General features: G+C 34.9%; 1 protein-coding gene across 2 annotated transcripts in view; it reads right to left on the minus strand.

Moving 5' to 3' along the window:
* LRBA (LPS responsive beige-like anchor protein) overlaps nt 1–20,992 on the minus strand; it is a 737,508-nt gene that overhangs the window by 102,875 nt on the left and 613,641 nt on the right. For both annotated transcript variants that reach the window (XM_069105500.1, XM_069105498.1), the window contains exon 35: nt 5,489–5,656. In XM_069105500.1, the coding sequence (XP_068961601.1) occupies nt 5,489–5,656 (168 nt within the window). The remainder of the gene's footprint in view (nt 1–5,488; nt 5,657–20,992) is intronic.

A 20,992-nucleotide genomic window follows, 5' to 3' on the forward strand; every position in this document is an offset into this window, starting at 1 on the left:
ATATATATATATATATATATATATATTTGAATATTTGATTTTAAAACTTTCAATTCCAGATTCATTCCCTTCCTCTCCCGCCACGCACCCCCACTGGGGGGACAAGCAGTTCAGTATAGGTTGTACATGTGTGGCTAATGCAAAACAATAACATAGTAGATGTATTGTAAAAAGCTCACTATATTTCCCTCCTTCCTATCCCACCTCACACTAGTTCTATTCTCTACTTTGATCCTGTCCCTTTTCAAAAGTGGGTGCTTCCAACTTCCCTCCCCTGCCTGCCCTCCCTTCCATCATCACCCCTCAGATCCCCTTCCCCCCCTATTCTCCTGGAGGGTGAGATCCCCTATTTAGTGTGTATTTCCCTCCCTTCTCAAGCCAGATTCAATAGGAATAAGGTTGACCTATTCCCTTTTGCCTTCCTATTCTTCCCCTCCATTGTAACCATTTTCCCTTGCCTCTTCTGTATGAGATAGTTTGCCCCACTGTCTCTCCCCATCTCCTCTCATTATATTCCTCTCACCTCTTAATTTCATCTTTTAAGTATCATCCCTTCCTGTTAAATTGGTCCCGTGCCCTCTATCTATGTATACCTGTAAACGTATATACACACATTCACATATGTATTCATATGCCCGCATACCCTCATATAAAGACATATATATATATAATCCCTTCAACTACTGAGAAAAGTTTCATAGGTTACAATTATTGTTTTTCCATGTAGGAATGTTAATAGTTCAACTTTGGCCAGGTGGCTCAGCGAGCAAGAGCACCGGCTCCAGTGCTGGGATGACCCGGATCAAATACGGGCCCAGACACTCAGCACCACACCCAGAAACAACAACCGGCCATGCAACCCCAAACAAGCCACTCAACCCCGATTGTTTCAAAAAAAAAAAATAGTTCAACTTTGATAAGTTCCTTATGATTTCTTTTCCCTGTTTACCTTCTCATGCTTCTCTTGCTTCTTGTATCTGAATGTCAAATTTTCTATTCAACTCTGGTTTTTTTCAGCAAGAATGCTTGAAAGTCCTGTATTCCACTGAATTACCATATTTTCCCCTGAAACATGATACTCAGTTTTGCTGGGTAGGTGACTCTTGGTTTTAATCCCAGCTCCCTTGACCTCCGGAATATCACATTCCAGGCCCTTCAATCCCTCAGTGTAGAAGCTGCCAGATCCTGGGTTATCCTGATTGTGTTTCCACAATATTCAAATTGTTTCTTCCTGGCTGCTTGTAATATTCTCTCCTTAATCTGGGAATTCCGGAACCTGGCTATAATATTCCTAGGAGTTTTCTTTTTGGGATCTTTTTCAGGAGGAGATCGGTGGATTCTTTCAACCTCTATTTTGCCCTCTGGTACTAAAACATCAGGGCAGTTTTCTTTGAGAACTTCCTGGAGGATGCTTTCTAGGTTCTTACTTTGGTCATGGCTCTCAGGCAGTCCAATAATTTTTAAATTATCTCTCCTGGATCTATTTTCCAGGTCAGTGGTTTTTCCCATGAGATATTTCACATTGCCTTCTATTCTTTCATTTGTTTGGATCTGTTTAACAGCATCTTGATTTCTCATAAAGTCATTAGCTTCCATTTGCTACAATCTAATTCTGAAGCAATGATTCTCCTCAGTGAGCTTTTGAGATTCTTTTTCCATCTGGCAAATTCGACTTTTCAAGGCATTCTTCTCCTCATTGCCTTTTTGAGCCTCCTTTGCCATTTGAGTCAGTCTGTTTTTTAAGGTATTATTTTCTTCAGTCAGGCTGTTGACTCTCATTTCATAATTTTCTTGCATTGTTCTCATTTCTCTTCCCAATTTTTCCTCCACTTCTCTTATCTGCTTCTTAAGGTCCTCTATGGCCTGTAACCAGCTTGTATTTTCCTTTGAAGCTTTTGGTGCAGCAATTGTGACTTCACTGTCTTCCTCCTGTTCCATGCTTTGCTCCTTTTTGTCCCCAAAATAGGAATGTACTGTTGGAATCTTCTGTCTGCTTCGTTTCCTTTGCCTGCTCATTTTGCCACTTAATGATTTGACTTTTGGGCTTTTTGCCACAGTAGGACTCTGCCACCAGACAGGGGAGTTTTTGTCCCAAATGCTGGGGTTTTCTCAGCTGCCAGAGGTATTAGATGGGTGCCCTCTCTGAGGTCTCCACACGCTCTGGCAAGCTGGACACACACCCCAGGACCTCCACCCTAGACTGCAATCCAGATCCAAGCAGGTTAAAGCAAGAGCAATGACCCCTCAGACTGGTGCTTGGTCCCCCTACACTCTGCAGGCCGGGAGCTGAAGCCGCCACGTGGCGCTGGCAGGCTGTGCTGGCGTCTCAGAGGTTTCTCGCTCCCGGGGTAAAAGCCACGCACTCCCACTTCCTGGGTACCAAAGTCCAGACTGCCCTGGCCTCTCACCTTGTCCTTCGCATATATGTATTGATAAATCTGGAAACGGCCTGGCGGCTGGTCAGGCCCGCCCTGGGGCTAAAGCCTCGGCATGGTGCTGGGCTCGGCTCCTAGAGCGCTGCGCTGGCCGATTCCTGCCGGCCTGCCGGGCTGTCCTCAGTGGGAGGTTAGCTTCTCTGTGTCATTTTGTGGGTTCTGCAGCTCCAAAGTTTGTTTAGAGTCCCCTTTTTACATGGATTGGGGAGGGTGGAAGCCAGAGCCGTGGGAAGGTCGCGCTTCTACTCCGCCATCTTGGCTCTGCCCCCATTAAAGAATCTCAACTAAAAACTCGATCTAGTACTATACTTTTTTAAAACACACCTCCATTTAACCATGCTTCCACTGAGGAAATTCCTCAGTCTGTGATACCAATGCCAATAGAAAATCAACCAGAAACATCCAGTTTCTTGAGAGAGTTCCCTGAAGCACTGAGAGGTTACATGAGTTGCTCAGTCAATGGGGGATGGGGGGAGGGAGCGGAGCCAGCAGCTAGGTGCTTTGGTGAATAAAGAGCCAGGCACGGAGTCAGGAGGACCCGAGTTCGGTTCTGGCTTCAGACATTTAACACATGTGGGCGTGCGCGCGCGCGCACACACGCACACACACACACACACACACACACACACACAAAACTAGCCATGTAACCTTGGGCAAGTTACTTAACCCCAATTGCCCTCCAAAAAGGCAAAAAAAAAATATGTCAGAGGAGGGAACTGAATGTGGGTTTTCCTGACTCAGAAGCTAGATCTATATTCTCCCCTACATCATAGTGCTTCTCATGCCATTATTACAAAGAGAGAAACACAAATTGACAGAGAAATGAGTAGTCCTAACCATAGGTTGTGACAAAACATATGATGAGAATGGTTACATTCTCTTGTATTTTTAATGCCAAGATAAAAAAAAATAATCATGGTGAGAAGGAAAAAGGTTCATTCTCCTGCAAGTTTAGTTCAGAATCTCCTTTGATTTAGTTCTATGTTTCTTCTTCTTCTGTATTTCAAAATGTTTAAAATTCTATTCATCATAAAGGCACTAGGATATGGTAAAAGAAATGTACACCTATGCCAGTGAATCAAAAGAAATGATGATGGGTTTATTAAGCAGGAATATTTACTTCCATATTTCAAGGATCTGTGATTTCAGTGATGAGGGTTCTTTCTCCCTTATCTCTGATCATAACCTCTCTAAATATATTAGATGGTCTGAAAGAGTTATTATGCTCCTCAAATTCATCACTCTGTGGTTAACATGACATCATAATGAATCTATACGAAATTAGTGAGGTTGGTCCTTGGACAAGAGATATACCATCCATTATTAGACTATTGCAATAAAGTCTTATTGTGATACCCCACTGTAGTGTGAAGGTGACCCTGGGTTATTGAAGGTTTTATCAGCACAATGCAAACTCCAGAAGATCCAACCAACATGAACATTCTTTAAATAGGGGAAAGTTGATAACTACAAGAAAGATCTGATTAAAAACACAGAATCTTTGAGATATACAGAAACTTTAAATTTAACTAAGTTTATTTTCTGAGTTCAGAGTAGAACTCAATTTAAACTATCTAATTCAGAAAGGTATTTTTTTAGCTTTAAAGCTTTCCAAGGAAAATCACACCCCATCACACATCTTAACCCAACTTTTCACAGCTCCAGAATTAATCCCAATTGAAAGCAGGGATAAATAATATAAGAGTAGAAGAAAAGGGGAGATGGGATAATTCTCTTCTTATATCAGTGAAAGGAAATGCAAAACTGAGCAGATAAAAGACACATAAAAATGAGAGAGGGATGTGAAGGTAAGAGAGAAAAGAAAAGAAATGCAGAAAAGAAGAAGGTTGCCAAATGACAGAGTCCTTTTCATCCTTTTACAATTTTAATTCTGCCATCTATGGCCCTCCAGATCATATTCCTTCTGATCATTCCATACTTTAATATCTGGTATACAATCTTCTTTTTCTACCTTAACCCTCTATTACCTTTGAACCCACTTGGCTCTCTATTCTTTCACTCCTGGGACCTATTGTTCTAGTCTAACATAACTATTCATTAGAGTAGTCCTACCTTACACTTCCCTTAACATCAACTAAAATTGCCCAGGTACCATAATTCCTATTTGTGGTTCAAAGTCACTTTATTCAAAAAAGTAACATTTCTAGACATCTTGAAACTCAAAGACTAGCATCATCTAGACTAGTTCTATCCCTTCAAACTTATTCATAAGGCCTGTGCTGAGGTTGCTGAGAGAGAGATACAGACAGTAAGCTACTGAATACAGAAAGAACAGTGACAGCATTTCAATTTCACTGGCCTCAGGCCACACAGTTTTCCTCAAACCCAAAGGCATCTGAAATATAAGGTGAGTCATCAAACATTTTCCCTCTTCCCTGATGTACATGGATGTTTCAAGTATGTATGTATTTTAAATGTGTAAAGGTCAAAGGAAAAGAGTAGACATCATACTACTACCCAATTTTCTAATATTTTAAATGTTCTATGGCTACATAGAAGTCATTTGTCTAGAAACTATATTTTCCATTGACCTATTGGGGGTCTCTGCTCTAAAAAAAATTAATATTGTTTTAAAGACCATATAATATGAGCTTTTGCAGAAGTTCTTTAGAACAGCTTTTTCCAAAAGGTACACTTATCTTTGTGTATAGCACTCCTTTGACTGACACTTAGACACATCACACAATGGTTTATAAGACTATGTTTCCCTCATTAAAGGGTAAAACACTAGATTAATAACCTGAATGGATAAATACAAGTAACTTCTCCATACAAGTAAACATTTCCTTTATTTTTATGTGGTATTTGAATCTCCTAAGCAATTTTGTTGTCCACAAAATAACCCTTAAAATACAAATGAAAAGCTGAGATGCAAGAAACTATTTACTACTCAAGAACATTTGAAATAAATATCTTTAAAAGTATAAAGCCACTGATATGCAGTATTATTGGATTTGGGAAGGGTACATTCAAAAATAACCTTACACATCTGAAATGGGGAATGAAATTACTGTCTCAGTCTAGAAGCTTACCTCTCTCAATACAGGATCTGTTATTGAACTCAGATTGACAGCTCCCTCATAGGTCAGGTAATAGAATACATTAAGGGCTCGGACTGCCTCTGGCCCTTGCTGTTTATAGCCAAAAATGAGATCGATCCACTGGTGAAGCTGGCATGAAACAAATTCACTCTCTAAGGCCTGAAAAAAAAGAGAATAGGTTGAATTTTTTTGACCATTTCTGTTTGAAAAAAGGACACTTTATTTAAAACATACTGTTGGGAAAATTATAATTTGTCCAGTTAATTTAAAATCAGCATAGAAAAAAGATTATTTCTGAGAATTATATTTTAGCAGTGATATAACTGATGATATAATTGATTTTTCACATAGTTAAGGAAAGAAAAAAATCCATACATATATATTGTCCTTTAGTAAAAATTCAAAGATAACAGAAGCTACAATGCATTGGTAAATTTTCTTGAAATTATATAATATATAATATTATTTAAAAGTTCTGTTATTAGGATATGCATGCTTTTAATAAAAGAGATTAAATTCTAAATTGAGATTTTTTTGTTTTTGTTTTTGGTGACTTCATCAGTATGAGGAACTCCCAATGAAGAAACTTCTCCATCCAATGTAGATAGGCACTCTTTTTCTAACTTAGAGGCTCTAAAGCACTAAGAGGCAAAGTGAAAGCTAATAGAGGTGTTGGAGGTAAAACTTAAACTCAGCCTTCTCAAAGTCATTCAGACAAGTAAACCTTTGGTAAATGCTTATCCTATGCCAGGGATTGTGCTAAGTAATCAGGATATAAAGGTAAAAGACTGTCTATATTCAAAGAGTCAAATATAGGAGACAACATGCAAACAACTATGTATAATCAACTTATATACAAGATAAATTAGAAATAATCCTCAGAGAGAAGATGTGGAATTAAAGGAGGTGAGGTAGGTAAGGTTGGAGGAAAGGCTTCCCAGTGAAGCTAGAACTTTAAGGAAACCAGGAAAAACAGAAGAGGAAACACATTCCAGGCATGGGGGAATAGCCAGGGAAAATGCCTGGGGGCAGGAGACCAAGGACCTTGAAGGAGGAATAGCAAAATCAGTTTTCCATCTACTATGTGATGCTGACTTTCTTGAATTTAAATACTGTAGATTAAATTCCAAAAAAATGAAAGGATTGGATTGAAAATATGAAAAATTTTAAATCGACTGAATCACTGGAAAGGATAAAGTACATATTCATTAAGAGATATAACATGCCAGAACATTTCAACACTTCCTAAGCACTCATGCTGAAAATGCGAGATTGTTTTTTCAGGAAGTACTTTATAAGGAGAGACAAAATAATAACAAAATTCATTTTGGGGAAATAATTAAAAAACAGTAATGAAGGGGAAATAGCACTTTCAGATTTCACATTATATTACAAAATGGTATTCAGCAAAATTATTTGGTCCTAATTTTAAAAAAGTAAATCAAAAGAACAGAATAAAGAAGAACCAGAAACGAATGGAATATGCAGTGGTCAATAACCCCAGAACATAAATTATTTGGGGGAAAACTCCCTATCTTTTTTCTATTTTTAACAATGGGTTGTATTTATTTATTTGGGGGATCTTCTTTTTTATTTTTATATTTGTATATGTATTTTTATTTATTCTTCAAATATTTCTAAATTACATGTAAAATTTTTAATGTTCTTTTTTAAAATTGAGTTCTAAATTCTTTTTCTCCCTCCCTTGAAAAGGTGAACATTTTGATAAAAATTATACATATGAAGTTGTGCAAAGCATATTTCCATATTAGTCATGTTGTAAAAGAAAACACAGACCAAAAAAATCCCCAAGAAAAATAAAGTAAAAAAAAAAAAACCAAACATGCTCAGATCTGCATTCAGACTCCATCAGTTTTCTCCCTGGATGTGGATTGCAATTTTTCATAATGGTTCCTTTGGAATTGTCTCAGTATTAATCAGAGTGGCTAAGTCTTTTACAGATGGTCATCCTTACAATTTTGCTGTGTCAATGTTCTCCCAGTTCTGTTCACTTCACTGTGCATCAGTTCATATATGTCTTCTCAGGTTTTACTGAAGGCATCCTGCTCCTCATTTTTTTTTTAATACAACAGTATTCCATTACAATCATACGCTGCAACTTGTTCAGCCATTCTCCAACTGATGAGCATCCAGCTCAATTTCTAATTCTTTGCCACCACAAAAAGAGTTGCTATGACCTTTTCTTTTTGCTATGATCTCTCTGGAAATAGTAGTATTGTTGGGTGCAAGGATATGAACAGTTCTATTGCCCTTTGGGCAGAGTTCCAAATTGTTCTCCAGAGCAGTCTGATCAATCCACAACTGGCCAATAGTGCATTAGTGTCTCATTTTGTTCACTTCTGTCATACTAGCCAATCTGAAAAGTGTGAGATGGTTCCTCAGGGTTGTCTTAATTTGCATTTCTCTAATCAACAGTGATTTAGTACATTTTCCCATAACTATTGTTTTTCATATCATTTGACCGTTTATCAATTGGGAAATGACTTATATTCTTACAAATTTGATTCATTTGAGAAATGGACCTCAGAGAAACTTGCTGTAAATTTTTTCCCTAGTTTCCTTCTTGCCTTCTAATCTTGGCTGCATTGGATTTGTTTGTGCAAAAGCATTTTAATTTAATGTAATAAAATTCTTCATTTTATATCCCATAATGCTCTCTGTTTGGTCATAAATTCTTCCTTTATTCAAATATATGACAGGTAAAATTTTTCATGCTCCCCTAATCTGATGATGGCTAAATCATGTACCTATTTTTTTTTTTTTTTACCATTTTAGTATATGGTGAGATATATATACCTAGTTTCTGCCAAATTGACCTATCTGACAAAAAGTGCTAGAAAAGCTAGAAAGAAGTTTGGCAGAAAATAGGATCAGACTAACATTTTGTACCGTGTATCATAAAAAGTTAAAAATGGGTATACAACCTGAATATAGATGTCAACACTATAAAAATAGAAAATAACAATACCAGGAACCTTTTGAAAATACAACTAGAAAAGAATTTTATTTTTAAAGCAATTGAGGTTAAGTAACTTGCTCAAGGTTATACGGCCAGTTATTTCTGGGTGTGGTGCTCAGTACCAAGGTCTCCCGACTCTGGGGCCGGTGCTCTTACTCACTGCGCCACCTGGCCATCCCTTAGAAAAGAATTCTTAACCAAATGAGAGTGAGAAGTGATTACAAAAGAAAAACAGATTTCAGTTACATGAAATGGAAAAACTGAAGGAAGGAAGGAAGGAAGACAAAATGAGTCAACCCAGCATGAATAAGGAGGGAAATTGTCAAATCCAGGGATGGGGGTTTTAAAATCTTCTTTCCTCGAGCCTCTAATAGCTCATTCTCTCCCCCCTCTCATCTGAGGATCTCAGTTTATATTTCTCCAACCACAAAAATAAGAGGCCATTCACCAACAATTCTCTTTTTTCTCTTCCCCCATTTTCTCACATCACTCAAACATCTTCCATTATTATTTCCTCCTTCACTCATCTTACATTAAGAGATGGTCCTCCTCCTTGAAAAGGCAATCTCCACAATCTACTCTTGATCCTATCCCACCTCATATGATCCTATTCTCATTATTTATCCTATTTCTCTCTATAATCTTCAATCTTTCCCCATTGATTGGCTTCTTCCCTTCTGCATAAAAACATGCCCATATCCTCCCCATCTTCAAAAAAACTCTTACTTGCTCCTACTATCCCTGCTAGTTATTGTCCTCTATCTCTCTTTCCACACTCCTTGGCAAAGTCATCTAAATTTGAGGCTTCTCCTTACTCTTTTAACTTTCTGCAATAGGCTTCTCTACCCAAATGAAACTGACCACTCCGAAGTTATCAATGATCTCTTTTTTTGTTTTTTTGGAGGGCAATTGGGGTTAAGTGACTTGCCCAAAGTCACACAACTAGTAAGTGTGTTAAGTGTCTGAGGCCGGATTTGAACTCAGGTCCTCCTAATTCTAGGGCCGGTACTCTATTCACTGCACCACCTAGCCGCCCCATCCAATTTTAATTTCTAAGGATATGATTCTCAGATCATATTTCTGGTCCTAGTCTCTCACATGAGCTCAAATCCCATGCTATCAGTTGCCCTTCAGATATCACATAGACAGACTGAACTCAACATGTCCAAAATAGAAATCATTATCCCCTCCATCCCCTTCCTGCACCTCCAAGCTCTCCTCTGTTCAAAGTATCCTATCACTGTCAGGGATAAAATCATCCTCCAAGTCATCCATGCTCACAATCTTGGTGTCATCCTTAATTCTCACTTCCTCTTCACCCCAAATATCCAGTGTGTTGCCAAATCTTGTCATTTTTACCTTCAGAGCATCTCTTATATACATTCCCTTCTCGCCGTTAACACAGATACCCATCCTAAATTCAGGCCATTATCACTTCTCATCTGAATAATTACAAGAACCATTTAACTGGTTTCCCTGGTTCAAGTTTCTTCTTCCTACAATCCATTCTTCACTCAGCTGCAAGTATGATGTTTTAACTTCACAAACTCTCTCTTTCTTCTCACCTCAAGCAGCTCCACTAGTTATCTATTATCTGAAGTATCAAATATATCCTCAATTTGGCATTTAAAGTCTTTTATAACTTGGCTTCTTTTTATTTTTCCAGTCTTCTTACACTTCTCTCTATATACTCAAAGATACTTGCTTACTGCCACTTACATATGAAAGACATTTCATTTACTGACTTCTACATCTACAGTGTGTGTGTGTGTGTGTGTGTGTGTGTGTGTGTGTGTGTGTGTAAAATACAAGGTTATTTACATGTTGTTTCTCCCATTAAAATGTGAGTTCTTTGCGGGCAAGGGATGATTTTGCCTGACTTTGTATCCTTAGTTATTAGCACAGTGCCTACAATATGATAAGTACTTACAAAATGCTTGTTGACTGATTGATTCTCTAAGGGTCTGATATCCATAGTAAATAGAAAATTAGTATAAACATATAAGACTAAGAATCATTGCCTAGTGGGTAAATAGTTAAAAGGTACAAACAAATAGTTCTCAAAAGAAATGAAAACAAACCACTAAAAATCATATCAAATATTTCTCCAAATCACTAATAAGAGAAATGGAAATCAAAACAATTCTATGTTTTAACTCTATGACAATACCAACACTTTCCTTGCGACTTCTTTCACAGAAGCTAAGTGCCACTGTAGCCTTTGCTGTATATTTTTGCCATGTTAGGACAAAGTAAACTTCCTTTGCTAAAAGTTCAATAACTGGAAAGCAAAGTAAAGACAGTGGAATGAGAGTTCTCAGTTTTGCCTAAGTTCCTTCATATCCTCCCCTACAATGACCTTTTAGGAGCACCAAATCAAATTCTGATTTGGAAAGCCAAGAAAAAAGTCATGGTGAGTCACTTTCCTAGCTCAGGGAAGCTTAGGAAAAAAGAGAGGTCTACAAACACTAGAGTCAGGGCTGGCCAGGAGCACTGTGCTGGATCTGAGCCACAAGAAATTGAAACTGAACATAAGGTCAGTAAGAAGACTGAACAAAAAAAAAAAAAAGACTGAACACCAGGGTAGAAAAAAGGGTCCCAGGGGACTTATTTACTAGTAGTAGGAGCAAGAATTTGTTCCACTTAGTAGCTCTGTGTCCTATTACCCAGTCCCAGGGCAGAGAGGAGTAGTCAGTTATAAGAGAGAAGGGATCCTACCTAAGTAAGAAGCAACAAGTTCAAGAACCACAGCTGCCTGGATCTGAGCCCAAGAACAGCATGGGGTCTTCTAGAAAAGTTTATGGGAGATAAAAAAGGATAATTTTGATTACATAAAATTTAAAAGATTTTGCACAAATAAAAACACAGCTAAAATTAGAAGAAAAGCAAGGAACTGGGTGCATGGAAAAAAGGGAATCTGCAGCAAGGTTCTCTGATAAAGGTCTCATTTCTCAAATATATAAGGAACTAAGACGAAGTTGTAAAAATGAGAGCCATTCCCCAGCTGAAAAAAGGTCAAAAGATATAAACAGGAAATTTTTATAGGGAAAAAAATAAAAGTTATCAAAAAAATCATATAAGAAAATTCTCTAAATCACCAATAATTCAAGAAATATAAATTAAAATAACTTATCCCATCAGATTGGTTAAGATGGCAAAAAAGGAAAATGGCATATACTGGAAGGGATGAGGGAAAAGAGGCACACTGATGCATTATTGGTAGAGTTTGCTTAATAAATGTTTTTGACTGTCCATTAGTTATTATTATTATTGCAACCAATGCTCTACCTGACAAATGCTAGAACTGAACTGTGACAGAAATAAATTTGGAATTATGCATATCTATACCCTTTGAACCAGAGACTCCATTATTAGCTTTATACTCCAAGGAAGCTATCAATAAGAAGAAAGTCCCTATATATCGAAATATTTGTAGCAGCACTTTTTGTGATTGCAAAGAATTGGAAACAAAGTGGATGCCCATTGATTAGGGAATGGTTATACTAATTGTGTTAAGAGAATAATACTGTGCTGTCAGAAATGATGTTTTACAAAGAGAAACAAGGAAAGTTCTACATGAATTAATGCAGAGTAACATAAGCAGTCAAGAAAACAATGTATGCAATAATTACAATAATGTAAATGGAAAGAACCACACATTAAAAATTCAAAAGTGAATGTAATGAAATTATAAAGATAAAGCATAACTTCAATGAAGAAATATGAGAGAACATTCCCAACCCACCCCTTCATGGAGGTGGGAGATATATAAGTGTTACATAGTGCCCGTTTTCAGGCCTTTATAAATATATCATCAGGTATATTTATTTTTTCTTTTAAAAAATTATTAGTTATATGGAATGACTCTTTGGGAGAGGGAAGGGGATGGATACTAGCATTAACTATGATGATCAAGACATCAATAAAGAAATGAAATCAATAAAAAAAAACATTTAAAATTTAAAAAATAAGGCATCCCTCTTACCCAAAGAAATAAATTGCAATAAAGTCACACACACACACTCGATTGCTGAAATATACACTTAGATACAAGGTATCAGGAGTGAAATTCCCTTTGAGTAGAAACATATTTAGAATAAACCAGTAAAATTAAAACAGGATAATCAAACTGCTTCTAATTTTCAGTGATGATGCCTTTTGGGGTCACTTGCTGATAGGAAGTTGGTCATAAGGGATCTACTTGTTAGATAAAAGTAGTTACTTTGTTTTCTTCATTCTGGGAGTAAATACCCAAAAAAGTAGATGATCTATTGACAAAGGACATATTCCTATTGGTTTACAGGTGTATGTTTAAGTAGGTATATATTTTTAATAAAAGAGGGTGTGCACAAATAATTTATCTCAACTTACAAAGACTATAGAATTTCCATGAAATTATTAACTTTTAAACATCACAATATACTACTCCAAAACAGACGTGCAATAATTGCATTAACAAAAACAATTTTGTAAATCATTAGGCATGTTAGATAATTTCATGATTTCAGAAATACAAAGCATACTTGAAAGTATATTTTACAACTATTTAATTCGATTAATTTCATTATGAGAAGATCTTGTTTCACAGATCTGTTAAAAAATTCATAACATTTGCGATCTTGGTTAACAAATACAAAACAAAAATTGCTTTTTATTCAACTTGACATAAGGAAAGCAGGGCTTGTTATAGATTTAAGTAAATCCTACTTTTAGCACATGAAATTAAAATCAATGTAAAAACTCGAACTACTATATAATTTGCAGACAAAATGATACACTTTTTTTTCATTAACTTATGTCTGACTTTAAAAAGACATTTAAATTGACACATAAAAGCAGCAATTGTCTTAATTTGTATACAATGTACTTCACACAAAAGCCTTAAATATGTTCAAATTAGAGCAAGCTGCTTGATTGTCACTGCAGCCTCGTGTCCCATTAATGCATGACAAACATTAAACCATACACTTAAATGGCAATTTATATCATTTAAATGTTTACTGCCAGACTGGCTCATCATTCATTTAAATGTGACTTTCTGACAGCTAATTTCAGTTAATTTTCTCCGATTCACTTAATTAGAACTTTCAATCAAGAGAAAGACCTATACATATCTTCTAGTTCATATCCGTCTTGGTAGTGGTTGTTCAAATTCTCAACTAATAAACTGGTACGAACCTCCCATAGATTATTGTACAGTGTTTCATAGTCGACAAAATGTATTACTCAATGGAAGAGCCTTACAATATGTACACTTAGAAAGAACATACATTTATTTATGTAAGTAATACTCTGGCCAGTAGTTTAAATAAAAAACGCTTAGTTCATATACACACACTATTAAAACTATAAAAAACTGCATCCAAACTAATTAAAAATTAATGATTTCAAAATTGTTTAATAAGATAAAACAGTCAGAAGTCTCCTGAGTGTCTGCAGTACTGTGATCGAGACTATAAAATTCTACTAGGCTCAGCAAATCATAGGGATACAAATGAATGTTCTTGCTATTAAAGCTCTGAAAATGAGGGCAATTTCAACCTGTTTTATTCCTTTCATCATACAAAGAATTTTGGGGTTTGGGTAAATACATTTATTTATTCAGTATTCTGCATCTACAGATTTTAGTTTTAGCTTCTTATGATTATAATCCTGTCTTCTAAGCAAGATTGTAGACTTGAAAAGATATAATGGTTGTATTATATTCAGAAATCACATACATGAATAACCCAGTATACCACCATTCTTCACTCTTCACACTGCCATATACTCTATAAATATTGTAGTTCCTTAATAATCTTGAAACTCCTCCTCAAAATTATTGATAGCACTCTTGAGCTTACTATTCCTTTTATTAGGTCAATATGAAAGTACTCTTCAAAAAATCAATTCCAAACACAGAAACATCAACAACGCCCTTTAAAAACTCTAGTTACCTAAGAACCACTCACAATATGCTAAAGTATGAAAAAACAAAACTCAAATGAACGACTGAAATGACCCCTTTATGGAAATTCTAAAAGGTTATAAAAATTATAAAATAGTCCATTTGGCTAATTAATACAGTTTTCAAGTCAATGAGTCAGCACAACCCCCAACCACAGATAGAATGACAATGCTATAAGGAATCTGAAATATACTCCTCGTCCAACAAAAATGAATCAGAACATAGCTTTAAAAATAATTTCTCAAGAATCCTAAATTTATCAGAAAATAAATGGAACATATTAACAATATTTCATATAAAGCCTGATGTTTAAAAACAATAGAAACATTTATTTCAAAATCTGAGAAAAAAATTATAATCTTTTAAACTGATTTCACATGTAGGACAAAAATAAATTTCCTGAGTAAAAAAAAAGTTGTTTTAAGATTTTTTCTTTTAAGTAAAATTCATAATGATGAATGGAATCTGTAAAATGCTAAAGATTTGAGATTTTTTTCAGTCTTTAAGAAAGACAGTCCTCATTAAGTCTGGAGGTAAATACGATTTGCAGCTTTGGGATACTAACCTTCTTCCCATGCTGCTCTCAAACCAACCAATCAATTGTTAGTACTCCCTGAGCAGGCTGGATACATCATTTACACCCAATGTGTGCTCTGAGAAAAATTTGTAAGAAAGAAAATTCACTATAATGTCCAACACAATATTATACTATTCAACTACTCTGAGTTATTGTAAAATAAATCAATGACTAATGTCCAATTGTTAAAGATCAAATAAGACCATGAAAAGACTGTCATATGAAGCCACACACAAATTGTCAATTCAATCCAGAGGGACTCATATTAGCCTTGACAAACTGTCTTGGGGATGATATCTGTTTTTTTAATGAGATCTAATAGGCAGAGACTAAAACACTTGAGATATGCTAAAAAGTACAGTATACAGATGTCAAACACAAACACCTATTAGTAACTTTCATTTGTTCATTCCCAAGGCAGAAATGCATACAAAACATCAACAAATTGAAGCTTTGATACTCAAAGAATTACTCAAAGTAAATTATTCATAAATAATTCATCTGTAATGTCAGAAAAATAATATGTATGAATTTAAGTCTAATATGATATCTCAATGAAATTTGTTGTTTTCTTAAAGCTAATATTTTAGAAAATTAAATTTTTAATAAAAATGCAGTATAGATTATCATTGTTTCCATAACACAGGTAAATCATACCACCATGACAGATTGAGAAACTGGCTCTTCTTTCTATGAATCTCTCAATTGATTAGAAAGTGAAAAATTTTAAATATAATCATCTTGTTTTTAAAACGGGTCTTTTGTTCATCTAGATTTTCTTTCATGGTCCTTGGTGATTTCCTTTCAATTTCAAGAAAATCAGATTAGTCTAAGAAATTATGCAAACCATGGAAATTATTACCAATTAGCAAAATAAATTATTATACATTATTACTGCTTAGAGCCTGTTTTATGAAAACATTAACAATGTGCCCCTTTCTCCTCTAAATGGTATATCCTTATAGTGTCTAAGTGTATCCCTCACCATTGTATAAATTCTTGCTGACTATATATGGCAAGTGCTCTATTTTTAAACGGACAATTTACAAAAGTAATCCCCAGTCCCTTGGTATGAAAATAATTTCTTGATTTCAATTAATTAAAAACCTAGTAATTCTAACTTTTCAAACATCATTATAAACATCTAAAAATACAGACCCCCTAATAAGTATACATATAAACTATTTATTTAAAAGGGTTTGCTAGTACTTAAAGATTTCAATACAGTAAGTTCCAAGTAAGACAACAGTCAATGAATATCTTTCCAATGTTGAAAGAAATGTATTTCTCTGATGGTTCTGACCATATTTTAAAAATCCAAATGGAGAAAAAAAAAACATTATAATTCTCTAAATTTCAATTTCTACACAGAATAAAGGGGAAACCCTAATTATCTTGAATAGATAGTACAATTAATTTTTAGAAAGAATAGCTATTTTGATTGGCAAAACATACATTACAAAGACAGAATTTTAGAGAATTATTTCATTTTAAATTTAAATAGGACAGTCTTAAAATACAATGTTCTTCCCTCCTTGTCCTAATTCCCTTTTCTTCCACCAGAAAAGAAAAAAAGTTTCAGAACTAACTGGTCTGTTATGTTTGCATGTGCTGGATTTCAAACACTAGTGGTAATGTTTCCTTAACACTGATATATGACCTTTATAATTTACACTGAAGAAAGTTGTTTTTTTCAGGCTAATTAGAACTGTTTCAAATTTTTCCTGTTAAATATATGATATAAAGTCCTTTCAACTTTTTTTTATTCTGGAGTTTCTTTCCATGTCAACTTTGTTCCAATCAAAATATGCTTTGAATTAAATGATTTTGATTGAATATGTGGATCATATTTCACTTCTAAGATTTAAAGTCCAAAAAGGAAAAGTTTAGCCTGTTCAAACAAAGCAAGAACAGCCACTTTGCGGATAGCTATTCACATTTACGAAGACTGACAAATTGTTTGTGTGCACCATTAGGTCTAGTTTCTGCAATAGTTGCCAGATTTCCTGTCCCCCTAATAAGACACATTAACTCTTAAAATGCTGGCTTTATGTTTAAGGGAAAATCTGATTAACATAAGAGTATATAAATTCATGTGTAACTTTTGTTGGGAAATAATTTAGAGAAGAGTACATAAGTACAAAGTCTAAATTATAATTATCCTGCATAAAAATTTTAATCAACAAAAGATGTGAGTAAAGTAAATGCATTTCATATTAGATAGATAATTTCCAAGCCTTAAATAAACTTCCTAAGTAAGATCTGGGGAAGGTGATGCCCAATGATTCATACCAAACAGTTTAGAAGTGCTGTGCTCCATTTTGTGATTTCTCTATCTGTTCTTCAAACTATACTTCAGTTCGTTGATGAAATTTAACTTTAAACTGTTAGATATTTTTCTTCTTTCCATCTACCAATTCTTTTTAGTATTTAATTTAATTTTAAATATTTAATTTAATTGTTAATTAAAATTAAGTACAGGGGATAGTATCGAGATCTCTCTACACTGTTCACAAATATAATCAAATATTTTTTTCTTTTTGACATAATTAATTAGTATTTAATTGAATTTAAAAATAAAATGCATTTTCTTTTTAAACCTTTTTAACAATTTTGTTTTCATATGGTAGTAAAAGCAATACAATTCTAGTGAAACTGTAATCTTCAGAGATTTGACAGGTTATTTAGCTTTACTTATTACAAACTTATCATACTCAAAACAAGCAACAATTCCTAATCAGTATAATGGCTTTGGAGCTTCAAAGTTAACTTTTTCTATCTTTTTATTTTTTATTTTTGGAGGGCAATTGGGGTTAAGTGACTTGCCCAAGGTCACATGGCTAGTTTTTGTGTTAAGTGTTTGAGATCAGATCCGAACCTAGGTCCTCCTGATTCCAGGGCCAGTGCTCTATTCACTGCACCACCTAGCCGCCCCCAAAGTTAACTTTTTCTATATACAATGAAATGTGCAGCAAAATTTCATACTACTATACAAATAAAACATCTGCTCTGACTTTAAAAAATCTAATAAAATTTCTAAACTATGGCATTAAAAGAATAGGAAGCTGTGAATTTCAGGAATGGCCTATAAAGGATTTAGAGAAAAAGAATTGGTGGATGGGAAGAAGAAAAATATCTGACAGTTTAAAGTTAAATTTCATCAAGGAACTGAAGTATAGTTTGAAAAACAGATAGAGAAATCACAAAATGGAGCACAGTGCTTCTAAACTGTCCTTGAACTGCAAGGCTGGAAAGATATTTTGGAATCTAGAAGCACATAATCCATTTCTACACTTATATCATTACTAAAAGTATGAGTTAGCATCATTTCTTGATATAACCATCAAGCACTCATACATCTTTTGGCAGGAAAAGTACTCTGTCGACGATTGTTATTTTGCAGTTTTAAATGGACTAGTCAATCAGTTGTTATATACTTTATACATGGAAGGCCATATTTTCTTTGAAATTCATAGTCTCAGTCTTAAACCACAACTTGTACTGTTGCATGGCAAGATTAAAAGGCTTAGCAAAGTTGCAGATTAGCTCTCATTTTCAGAGATGATTTAAAATATATATAGATACTCCTATGCTGAAATGACATATATTTCCTTTAGGACAATTCAACATTAAAATTTCACCTCTAAGTCACTTTTGATCTTTGTTCATTTATAGTACAGCTATATGTCAAATTAATTTTAAGGTAAAATGTATACTGGGAAAGTTCACTTTTCCATCCTTGTTCTTAGAGAAAGAACAGAAGGAACAGAGGCAACCTGGTACAGTTGTAAGAGCACTGAGGAGCCTGGGTCAAAGGACCTGGGTTCAAGTCATACCTCTATTTACTACCATACAGTCTTAGACAAGTCATCCTTTCTGAGCCTCAGTTTCCATATGAATAAAGTGAGAAAGTTTGACTAGATGTCCTCTGAGGTGCCTTCTAGCTCTAGATTCATGAACCAATTAACACAAAATACTCAAATTTTCCAAACAGTTCTAGAAAAGCATGTTTTATTTTCCCTCCAGTCCTCCAGAAAAAAATCATTAGTATACAAACTACCAGCCATTTTTGTGGCAGCTAGACACAAGTTCCACATTGGAATGGGGAGATACCCACACCCCAACACCATATTTCTATTTGTTTATCCACAGAGATTTGCTAAACAGTAGCAGCTTTCTGCCTTTGAAGATGGCCAGGCCAGAATCCATTTTTATTTCCAGATGTAGCCTAATACTGAGGGCCCCCAGATAATACGGAGGGGAGGGATTGTTTTCCATTTTTGTATTCAATAATCTAAGGACATCCTAAGTGGACCAATCCCCCTGAGTTCATTGTCAAAGTTTGTAAATCAAAATGCTTGGCTACAAAAAACACGTATTAATACCCCAAACAAATATGATGAAGAAAATTCAATAATTTACAAACTAAAAATAAATTCTAAACTTTAAGAAAGTTCAACCAAAGTATCAAATTACACCTGCACCTCATCTTTAAAAGACCTATTATGCCTTTTACAAATTACTCTCTCTGATTAGTAACCATAGCCTTTGTCTGAAGAGACAGTTACCAGTTTTGACTCTCCACTTTAGAGGAGGCTGGCACTAAGCCTTTGCTCATGATCCACAGATGAAGGACATTTACAGACACCTCCCTTAAAACATGCAATTAAGATACATGTATGATTAGGGGCAAAATGTCAAGGTTAAAGAAATTCAGGGTTATGTGGAATGATGCCACACCACAATATTTTTACTTCCTTATGGACTCCTAGTCTGTGTTTTTTTTTTGCTTTCTTTCGTGTATTGTCTTTCCCTCTTAGAATGTAAGATCTTGGAGGGCAGATACTGTTTTTCTTATTTGTATCTCCAGCTTAACAGAGTGCCTGGCACACAGTAGGCACTCAATACATGTTTCCTGAATTGAATCGAATTATACAGTTTTGCATAATAAATATGAAAAGCATCTAGTTCTCAGGGCTGTTGTAAGGACCAAATGAAATATTTGTAAAGTGCCTGGAATTTAATAAATACTTGTTTCCTTCTTATTCCATAGCATTTCACCACAGACAGATAAGGTATAGAAGTTAAGATACTTTAATTTTCTTATTCACATAGCTTCTTACACTGAGAATGCAGACCTAAATGTACAAAATACATGAGAAAACATAATAAAAATTATCTGTCACTTCAACTTTTGAAGAGATCAACTAAACTCTTAGAGTTATAAAGAATAGGTCTGCAGGAGAGCACAACTGCTGAGATCTTAAAGCAGGAAGAGAAAGGTTTACTTACACATCCTTAAAGCTATCGTTCTTTTTCACATGCTGATTCTCTGAAGAAATACTATAGCATGTTCAAAGATGCTACTATTACTACTATCTTCAATAAAGAGGAATGAATACAATTGTTGCATCTTGCTGCTCTCTACCACTGAAAAGATCCTGACCAGAATTCTACATTAGCTGGGCACTCTTTGACTGATGATACTGGTATAAAACACAACAATACAGCCAACATGACCTCTGCTACATGTCAGATAAAGGGAAAGTACAGGGAATAGCATCAAGATCTCTCTAAGTGTTCACAAATATCATCAAAAATTATTTTCTTTTTGACATAATTAACCGAACTATATTGTTCGGGGTCACTCCGCAAAATTGGCCTGGGAAAATCATCAATATCCAAAGTCACAGATTTGGAGGTGTGGATAGATAATCTTCGAAGTCCTTTCCATCTCTGCATTTTTATGGTTTATGAATGCCCAAGTATATAATGCATGAAATCCCATGATTGTTGAATAATAACAGAATGAAAGTGTTGCTCCAATCAATCTTTCTTTCCCTAAAGGCAGTCATATTTACAAGATGGGCACCTAGAAACTCATGTCAAGGTATTTTTGAACACATGAACACACTCTTATTCAATGAATTAAGCAATATGTGTGTGTCTATGTATGACCCTGTTCTTGAAGTGCATATGTGAGAAGAGATG

This window comes from Petaurus breviceps, unplaced genomic scaffold (assembly GCF_028583685.1).
Source record: "Petaurus breviceps papuanus isolate PSGF00001 unplaced genomic scaffold, PetGlider_PUasm1.0 76, whole genome shotgun sequence".
Classification (NCBI taxonomy): Eukaryota; Metazoa; Chordata; class Mammalia; order Diprotodontia; family Petauridae; genus Petaurus; species Petaurus breviceps.